The sequence below is a fragment of the Dermacentor albipictus genome, chromosome 7, assembly GCF_038994185.2.
Source record: "Dermacentor albipictus isolate Rhodes 1998 colony chromosome 7, USDA_Dalb.pri_finalv2, whole genome shotgun sequence".
NCBI lineage: Eukaryota > Metazoa > Arthropoda > Arachnida > Ixodida > Ixodidae > Dermacentor > Dermacentor albipictus.
The window spans coordinates 125,701,058-125,711,826 of record NC_091827.1 but is presented as its reverse complement, the minus strand read 5'-3'; the positions used below and the strand labels follow the sequence as shown (position 1 = coordinate 125,711,826).

The window sequence follows — 10,769 nt, the reverse complement described above, 5'->3', positions numbered from 1 at the left end:
GTAATATCCAAAATGCCCCACTTCCGAAACTTTGGTCGCGAAGTGTAACATTATTGCAAAGAGTGAGTGACGAATATCCAAACAAACAAAAGTCACAGTTTCACCCGAAAGGCGATCGAAGAATCGATTGCAATAGCAAATTAGTAGACAGCTATGCGAAGTAAGAATAGTAGTTTAATTGCCCGTGAATTGATCGTTGCGCTGTCTCTCGCTTCAAGGCAAACAAAATGTCGAAAGCATAAGCACAGTGCATACAAAGCTGCCAGCACTGTGCGCACTTTGTCCACATCGCAGGTCGCCTTGAAGATGAGGCCCGTGCGGGCACTTACTTTGTCCACAGTGCAGATATCTTTCAAGATACGGCGCCCGCACGGCTGTGCCAATAACAGCAGCCACCAGAGTAGAGCTCCCCCTCCTCCTTTGCCTTGCACGTGATACATGGCACCCCACTCTCCTCCCTCGCACGCGCAATATTGAGCTGCGATCGTCAGCCGACTCTCGCAAGCCAATTGCCAGCTCGTGTCGGCATGGCAAGTTTGTTTTACACACCCTATTTCGACAAAAATGACCTCTACTTTCGTCCATTGTAGCGCGGTCCATTAAAAGCAAACTTTGCATTAATAAAATAGGTAGAGCAAACAAAGGTTTCAATATGGTCCGTTATAACTGAAAGTCTGTTGTACACAAGTCCGTTGTAACAAGCGTAGACTAATTTACATAGAAGCACAGTTTCAGATGCACAATTCAGTACAAAACAGCTTGCCTGACAAGCCTCAAACTTTGTTACTTTTAATGCAATAGCATTAAAGGCCCCGTCCTGCAGAAAATCCGGCATCGGGCATCCCGCATCCAGCGTTGGATGTCACTTCGGCAAAAAGAATTTCGAACCACGCATACCCAACCACACAGACCCTCCAGGTGGCGCAAGGAAATTACTGAATTGAATTTCTCAAGGTAAAATACGTAAAAAGATCGTAATGTACGACTTGCACAACCTAAAGGCATGATAGCATCGGACTAAAATTTGAATATACAAGACAACATAATTCTGTTAGTGAGAAGCAAAAAAAAACCACAAACCCTTTTTCAGCCTTTCAACCATTCATAGAAAGGTCATGGTCTCGCAGATTTGCGCACGCAAATATCAAAGGCTATAAATCAGTGCGCCCAGTTCCTTGCAACATCTCTAGACGACGCTCGCCTCCGCCGCATCGTGGCCCACACAAGAAAGCGTTTCTGCCAGAAAGCTCGCCTTCATGCATAGCATTCGCTGCCAGCATTTCTCGGTAAACATTACAGTTACATAAGCTGCAGTTGCCAGAAAGCGCAAGAAGCACTAGAGGATCTTTTAATGCTATCGCGTTCCACTCTTAAAGGCGAAGCTTAAGCATCCTCTAAATTTTTCCCTGCATTGCTCCCTAGCAATATTAGTTACCAGTTAGTCCCAAGCAGACACTGTCCAAATTTCAAGCTGTCACAATAAGCTAGTACAAACACTTGCATGCAGTCTTTTATGGCTTACCAATACTCGACTCACTGCGAACATCCAACTTTTGCATTAGGTCATAGGGCAAACCAAATAAACACTGAACTCCGCCTTCTACTCATTGTACGATGGATCTTTCTCAGTGAAACTGGGAGTTTTGCTTTTTGTGCAGTGAATGCTGGCATGCAGCAAGGTACTTGATATGGAACAGTCAGCAACACATTAGGTCATAGGGCAAACCAAATAAACACTGAACTCCTCCTTCTACTCGCTGTACGATGGACCTTTCTCAGTGAAGCTGGGAGTTTTGCTTTTTGTGCAGTGAATGCTGGCATGCAGCAAGGTACTTGATATGGAACAGTCAGCAACACAGCCTGTGTGAGAGAGAGAAACAACTTTATTTAGTCGCCTGCAGAACGACACCATGACTAAATGGCACCATGATGCAGGCCCTGACGTCTTCTCAGTGCGTGGTCTCTACTCAACTCCAGCGCGTGTTACTCCCGCAGTCAGTTGCCCTGAGGGGCAATGTTCCGTCGGTTTCACTCGGCCTTTGTCTTTCAAGAGCCACAGAGACCTGCTGGACAGCGCAGGTTTGGATTTCGTGGTCGTAGCATTCTGCCACAGCCTGTGTTGGATTTACGAAAGTTTGCTTTGAAGTGCAACAACAAATGATTACAAAATAAAAGTTGCCTTGCATATACCTCGCTCATATAGACAACCACTTCCTTATGCATTTTTTTTTCTTTTTGCCAATAATCTATAACTTTTCTTTCTCACGTCACATTTTACCGGCCCCACATAGGAAGTCAGCTAGGAGTTTGTATGGCTGTGGTGGTAAAGGCTGACGGCAACATCCTGCAATGCAGCCCCAAAGCGGCCATGTGACCAAGGTGTCGGTGATGAGTCGATAACAACAGCCTGCAAACAGCTTCACGGTCTTTGACGTATCACTTGCTTACATCGACATGTATATCTGCAAAGGGCATTCCAGAAAGGAAATTTATTACTCCAGCTGACAATAAAGCTGTTGGTGACCTATGCCCTGATGTAGCCGTACTGAGAAGTGGCAACTATGGAATCAGCCTTCAGGTGGCAGACACTATTGTCATATTGTACAACTGCCTTTACGGGCATCAGGATTGACCAGAGAAATGTCCAAGACACAAAGAGCTGGAGAAGAAAAAGAAAGCAATGAAAAAAAACGAAAGCATGCTTTATTGGGCAAATGAAACATTTAATGATGTTCCACACTCCCAGCTCACTAGACACGTGGAGCTTTTCATTGAATGCATTGGGTAGTCAACACTACCCATAAAACAAACTTTCTAGTTTGATCTTGCAGCACCCCTTTAATTTTCATAATGTGTACAACATAACCCAAAAGAAAATTTATTTTCGACTCAATCTTCTTTCCACTTGTGCAATGCAAAAGCCACCACGCTGACAACTGCTTCAGTGCTTGAGGAATCAGTAAGCTCGATTGACAAGCACGTTATTGAGGAACTGCAGTCATTATCTGCTCAGTGTGACCAGTCCACTTGAACACCGCCAGCCAATGTTGGTTTACGTAATGCGAAAAGAACCTTACTAACTAGTGACATGATGTGCAGTGTTGGTACCATGAAATCATGCCAAAGCAAAAAAGTGTGACAATTTCCACAAGAAACTACAACAAGAAGAGGTAAACTTGGCATGAGCAACTTTGAAAATGAAAACTGTGAGAAAAAAGAATGAAAAAGAACACATATGATACTAGCGACTAAATCAATGTTGCTGGCAGTAAAAGTAAATTTACGTATACACTTGCCGAGATTCACACATGCAATGTGTCACAAAAGAGGGACTGCTAGACACTACACAGTTATTATCAATCACAACCTCCATGATTTGTGGAATGTATTGCTGCACTCAAACTGCAGTTGTCGATTGCATATACAAACACAGCCAGCTTCATTCTCTCGAAAATCTGTTGGATGGGTGAATTCAGTGTCATGTTCAGAGAGTGTCACTTGATCAAGGACTGCAGTCCGAAGTGAGTGGTGGTTCTCATTGTGGAGACCATCAGAACAATGAGTGTTCTACAAAGTATGTTGTCTTAACAGTAGCACTTGTAAAAGGTAAAAAAATAAAACAGGAAAAGCAACTGAAGAGCTTGGCACTTTTGTGCTAGCACAATTCCAATCGACAAAAAGAACAAACAGTCTTGCACTTCCTATTGCTGAACTTCAGCACTGGTTGCATTTTGCAGTACACTGTCGTCCTTTATGAAAGGGAACCCGCGAGCGCGTGACCTGCGCTCTGCAGCGGCTGCCTACAGCGCCCTCAACCGACAGCTAAAGAAAGCACGCTCGCTTTTGGTGTCATCTATTGGCAAACAAAATAAAGAGCCATGGCCGGCGGACAAGCGCGGCTAGATTGCGCTTCCTCTCCGCTCGCACAACGAGCGATGCCTGCAGCGCGTTGTCTGCTACCAACAAATCGAGCGTGGTACGTGAGCACGGTCATTATTTTGTTTGCGAATAGATGACGCAAAAAGCGGACATTCTTTCTTTGATGGCGCTGTAGGCAGTCGCTGCAGAGTGCAGACCACACACTCACGTGTTCCCTTTCATAAAGGACGACAGTGTACGTGTACTATTGCAGAAATGCATCTCAGGCACGCAATGGCGTTGCCTGTCTCAGCAGTTTCTTTCAGCGCCAGTTGAGATGCATCTTTTATAATGAAAAAAAAAAGCAAAATTAAGGACAAATAAGAACAATTTTGAGTGCTTTTTGTACCACCAAACTGCTACTGCCATTACCTCCGAATGACAGTGTTTTGCTGTGTACCCCCTTAACATCAAAGTGGCATTCAGCGAAGCAAACTACGCTAGCTCAAAGTGACACTAAAATTGCCAGTCTAGGTGTAACATTCCAGCTTAAGGCTTGTAGCACGCCAGCAGATATTGATATGCATACAGCTGACAAGCATTAAAGATCAGAACCTGTCCATGTAATCTGTGAAACATCCCTACATCGCATACAACGTTTGAACAATGTGTTGTTGCATTTTGAACCAGTACACTGCTGATAATGTAGCCCTTCGACCCTTGATGGGCTGGTTAAAATTGTGTGCGCATGCTAAAGAGTCACCACAAAACAGCCGAGTCTTGAGAAAAATACTTGCGAACACCAGTAAAAAGCTTTCTTTACAAGCAAGGGCGCAAAATAACCATACAAATGCATTAGCATAGACACTATACATTCAAGTTGCTATGTACACAGGCGCAATAAAATGGAGGTATTATAATTCTCAAGTGCATTCCCTTCAATATGTGCTGCAACATTCATGATTACCATGCACATTAATGGTGAATCACAGACTTGAAATGCAATGGCCAAGCTTGGCTGATAGTTCATGCACCACTTTCATGCTAACCCCTAACTTCAGCTGACTGTTAATTAATAATATACACATTGAACGATCTGCATGCCAAAACACTGGTACCGACAATTCCGAGTTGTGTGCGCCTGCTGATTAGTTCAGGGAGCACGTCGCAACACACTTGCACCACAGAGAACAGAAGCATGACTTTTAAGTGATGCTAAGTAATTACAGCCCCAAATTCAGAACAGGGATGTAGAAGAAGCACTTGGCAAAGTCATGTGACTGAGCAAAATTTGTGACAAGAAAATGGATCACATGCATCAAAAGTTGCACACCACAATAGCCATTATTATACATGGGTGTAAGACAAAGATGCTGCACGGTTGCTACCCCTAACATTCTCATAGTCAGGTGCTCAAGGCATGTAAAGGATCTGTCAAAAGTCGCCACAGGCATTCCTACAGAACCTATATGGGCACTACAGCATGATGAGAAAACTCCAGTGACAAAGCCAGGAGTGAATATTCTTTCAACAAAATCAGAACGCTAGCACGGCAGCAGTTGCACATACACGTCAAAAACAATGCTGATCGCTAACTGCTAAGCTATACGAAATTTGGTGTCACTACACACTACCAACCATTTCTGAAATGCATAGATTTAAAGCTGTATACACCGAATTCTACACTGCACTCGATTTCTGGATTGTTATCTCGTCACTGCAATTTATTAGTGCTGGTGTTATAAAAATAAGTTAAGGCCATTTAACTCAATATGTTTGCTGTTTTGACACTGAAAAGAATGCCACCACTGGGTGGCACTGCCTTCACTCCGAATGGAGCTTTGAATGAAACAAGGTTTAGTAAAACTGAAGAGCACAGACTTTTGGGCTAGTTTGTTACGCATAGCAGATCACGGTCAAGCACACACAAACGTGAGGAGTAGACAACACGAGCGCTTACTTCCAGTAAGCGCTTGTGTTGTCTACTTCTCACTTTGTTCTTGTTTGTGCGCACTTGACCGTGATCTGCTTTGTAAAACTAGTACAATGGGACTTTGCTGCTGTTCTTTCTTTGCGTCACATTTGTAGCTACTTCAAATAAGTCTTCTTTCAAGCTAGCATTGAGTGTAGTTAATTCTAGGCCAACAGATTAAAGCAGTTGCATATAGAACTGTTCCTTGTTGAATAGTCTGCCCCTATCAATGCACGGGTGAACAGATCCTACTTTGTAAAACAGTGACTCTTCAACATCTAAGCACCCGTGATTTTACACCACAAAGCTTTCAATGCAAAAACAATTCTGTTCCAACCCCCATTTCGCAGTAAGCACAAGGATTTTATCGTGTTGAACATAGCTCCAGCAGTGCCATCGTCACTATGCTCGACCAACATTATTTAATATTTATGAAGAGAATGCTAGAAGCAACAAGCAGATACAAATAAAAATCAAGTTAATTAGGCAGTCTTAATTGAACTGCAGGAAATATTCAAGGACATGGCAGAAAATTAGTCTTCACCCCTTCAAGTGAATTAACATGAAAAAGAAAATGTGCTGATCGACATTCTTGATTCAGACATCTGGAAGTGGTATAATGCGAAGGATGCTTACAACAAACCGATAAAGCTGAGGTTACACATTGCAGGGACTGTCACACGTTACTCAAAACAGAATTAATTCCATAAGCTAAGAAGAGTCCTGGAAAGTATTAAACAGTGGAGACACCAGTCATTAGTGACACGCACAGCCTAAACATTCACACATGCGTTTCCTGGGTGCAAGACAGGATGATAAGCCTTCAGTAGAGTAAACCACATTGTGGTTTAGATAACACTCCCTGTGGAGGGCAACACTAGTTTTGCTGCCCATCTCTCGATACTACTCGACTATGCATACAAACAACATCACAGTGCCTCAATGGTATGCCATTTGCCAGTGCAATGACCTGCATTTTTGTTCCAACTCTGAAAGGATTTTGTTAGCAGTATGTAAATACTTCAAATTTCGATACCAGGACACTAGTATGCCCAGCGAGTTTTGGTGTCTGAAGGAATTGGAGAATGCAGGAGTGCGTCGCTGCTCTCCAAACATGTCGAGCAGCTGTCCTTCTCTCACAATGACATTAAATAACTGCAGTTGTGATACAGCCAAGCAAAACCACAAAGCCTAATGTTCCTGTATGTTATTTGCTGTGCAATAAACTTACTTTCTTTTTTGTCCCTCTGGTTGGTGAAAAAAAATTGAATTTTCCCAAGAGCTATATGGTATTCATATTAAAAAGATATTCAATTCGCAGTTGGTTTTCATTATTTCAACTCACTGTGAAATTGACAATTTTATATTCACACACCCCTAGATTTCGTGCTTACAGCTGCCCTGTTTTCATTTAATTTTTAAAGATGAGGGTACATTTCTCGCTGCACATCATTCAATACACCACTTGGCACTGCTGTTTGCCTTGCAGTGTTAGTTGCCAAGAGGCATTGAAACCAGTCTCTATCGTGGCAGAAACAATGACAACATGTGCATACAATGATGCTTTCATTTTCTTTTTCCACCAAAAGCAGGCAAGCCAAGTGTTCTGTTAAAGAACGGGAGAGCGCAAAATGCCGCCTTGTAGTGAAATGTTAGGGAAAACAAAACAGCAGCAATTGCAAAGCCGTTAGAATGAAAATGCAGGTTACTGCCTGTGCTCATCAGAAGTGCGAAAGCCAGAAATGCAAGAGCAGTTCTCAACAAATGTACACAACGAACGCTTAGCAAGAGTTTACCAGCTTACGGCCATGATGGTCGAAGTGATGTTCATGTTATGTGCCATGCCTTGACAGTTGCCATGGCCGGCACACATTGGCAAATTGTGAGCAGTGTCAAAGCAACTCGCATAGCAAATGTGCCATGGCTAGTTACCACATTTTCCCTGCAGTTCTGCAGCTCCTTATGCAAACTTTACGATAAAGCAGTGCAAGACTTGTCCACTCAAGTGCAACAGGACATCACGCACGAGACTTCAGCATAAGAATCATAGCTCGAGCAAAAAAAAAAGTACGGTGCCAAATTAACAAAGCAACGGTACGAGATTTGTCAACTCAAGTGCACAAGCTTGTGGTGCACAAGACACCTGGATGAGAATCATGGCTAGAGCCGTGCAAAAAATGAGGCAACAGCATAAGGGGGACCACCCTAACTGCTCTGTCGATCCTGTGCCACTCATCATGTCGCCCCAACGTCCTGCACTCTGCACACTACGATACATCCCGGCTTTCAAGAAGTTAATTGTGGGAGGTGTGCTTAGAATCCACGGGACTTCTGTGCAGCCACAAACTCGGGGTAGTCAATGAAGCCGTCACGGTTGCGGTCGTCCATCTGGAGGATGGGGTCAATCATGGACTGCAGCTCGGCGTCAGTGAACAGCTTGGTGGTGCCGTGAGGTGTGGGCTGCTGCTGGCCCTGCTGGGCCAAGTGCTTGCTCTCCTCGACTGCGTGAGAAAGACAGCGCAAGAAACGAATGCTCACTGAACATCAAAACTGCGTTGGTGCCTTTATGGCACACACCATCATTACATGAAGAGCAGCGTGCTACTTGGGAATCGAACACAGGGACAACAAAGCATGAAAGAAAAACAAGACATGAAAAGCGTGTGATGTTAACTTAAAAATCACTTGAACTCCGTGGTGGAGCAAGCGTGCCCGTTGCAAGATGTAGTCATGCACGTGACTGGCGGTGGACAGCCAGCCATTTTAAGACATTTTAGGTGGCAGTGCTTAGCCCCCAATCCCAGGCAAGCCAATGAACACAACTGTACAAGTACTGGGCATGTGCTCCAAATTCTAATCCACCGAACGAGAAGTCCCGCAGTCCGGAGGGGCTCAACAGAAACCCTCCATAGACATTTTCACTGACCAGGTTAAGTATTTGTTCAACCTATGCTTTCTCCTATGTTCTCCTCTCGAACTTGTCTCCTCAGCTTCTGCTTCCAAGCAGAAGCAACACCAAACTGTATATTTTCGATTACGAGTAGGGGCGTGCGAATAGTGATTTTTGTGATCAAGTAGAATATGAATCAAATAGCGCCAGAAGTGAATCAAATTGAGTACTGAATAGTTTTCTAATAATGAACAGCCGCCATCACAAGCAGTACAAAATGATGTGCACATTCTATTATTCTTAAATTTAGCTATTTTCTGCCATTATATAGTATGTTATGAAATGTTGTTTATTAAAAGCACAAATGGAGCATTAGGAACAAACAAGTACAGTAGAACCTCATTGATATGTTCTCATTACGTACGTTTTTCCAGCACCAACGTTCGCAATCGAAACACAAAAAATGACCCAACCGAATTACGCTCATTTTTTAACAGTTCGTACCGACCTAGAAAACATGATTTTTCGGCACCAACGTTCAGTACGTCGCCAAACCGCGATATGTTTTCCGGCCGCTAGGTCCCATGTAAACAAGAAAAGGTACAAGGCACGTGCGATTGAGAAGATTCTATAGCTACCCGCCGCAGCAGCTTCAGCGCAATACTCACCTGCACGTCCTATGTGAAAACGCCGACACAAACTCAGTTTCTCATTTTGGTATTAGCAAATCTTGTCCAGAGTCGTCGCACATGGTGTTCACAGCTATCACTGCCAATCCTATTGCAAGAGGCATACTCGTCTACCTGTTTCACAGCACCTGACGCCGTCAGAGGCATAGCACATGCTTTCTATAGGCGAAAACCAAAACGCACCGCTATTCCCTGCTGCAGACTGCGATCGTATATGTTTTCTTACCGCTAGAGCTCATGCGAACAAGAAAAGGCATGAGGCGCACACAATCAAGAACACTATACAGCTGCCCATCTCACCTGAAAACGACGGCGCGCACACTTTCTTATTCCGGTGCCAGCAAATCTTGGCCCTGGTCATTGCAAGCAACATCCACAGCTATCGCTGCCAAACCTACTGCGATAAGTATCTTCACCTGTTTCACAGCATGTGGTGCGTAGTGCCATTGGTAGCGTACTGTATGCTTTTAGTAGACAATAATCCAAATGTGCCGCCATTCCTTGCAGCAGGTGGTGCGATGTGAGCATCACGTTTCCCTTCGGTGGCATCCGGTTTCGGCCGCCAGCTCAATTTCGCTTCAGTTTCCCGTCGCTCACTTAAAACGCCACGCAATAGGAAAACAACAAAATGTGTCTCGGGCTGCTGGAGCACCACCAGCTCGACACGCATCGGCGTCTCAAGCTGCAGCAAAGTGCACGATGCTTTGCATTGCATAGATGTTAACAGTAGTTGAATCTGTCATTTTTTTTAATTACAGTAATCCCTCGTTTAACGAAATCATTTTACTCGAAATATCGCTTTATTTGAAATTTCTTCTGGTCTCGACCCAAACATATGCATTTTAGGTTGCATTACTTATTTTTTATTTATTTATTTCCAATACTGTGAGCCCTGTCGGGCTGTTACAGGGCAGGAAGCGCAGGAAGAGTTTGGCCCACCTAGTAAAGTGGCGAGTGGAGGCATCGCCGCTAACTAGTGGCAGCGACCCCTTTGTGAATGAAGTGTCAGATTAATATTGCCGACGAAATAGTTTCATGCAGGCACAGAAGAGACCACAAAGTACCAAGCCCACGACCGATGACCGCCTAGTAACGGGTACCAAGCGAGTGCCGAGTGCTCTCAGCTGTTTACTGTGGAGCAAACGGAACCTGTCAAATTCCATAATGCAGTGCGCCCGAACCGTTAATCTCGAGTCACAATCGCACTGTTGGTGTCCCCCGTGATAGAATCCACATGAAAACAAAGTTTTCCTGATGCTTTGTGATGCCAGAAAACCGCAGTCTCTGGGATGCCGAAAAGTGTCCAAAAGACCGCAGGCAGACGTGCCATAGCATTCCATGGAGTGCACTCGATGAGCAA

General features: G+C 44.1%; 1 protein-coding gene across 1 annotated transcript in view; it reads right to left on the bottom strand.

Moving 5' to 3' along the window:
• Positions 1–2,681: 2,681 nt before the first annotated feature.
• The window catches only part of LOC135907092 (lymphotoxin beta receptor inhibitor-like), a 90,076-nt gene continuing 81,988 nt past the window's right edge, over positions 2,682–10,769 (bottom strand). The window contains exon 5 of the mRNA XM_065438761.2: positions 2,682–8,331. Coding sequence (XP_065294833.1) covers positions 8,144–8,331 — 188 coding nt within the window. The 3' untranslated portion in view covers positions 2,682–8,143. The remainder of the gene's footprint in view (positions 8,332–10,769) is intronic.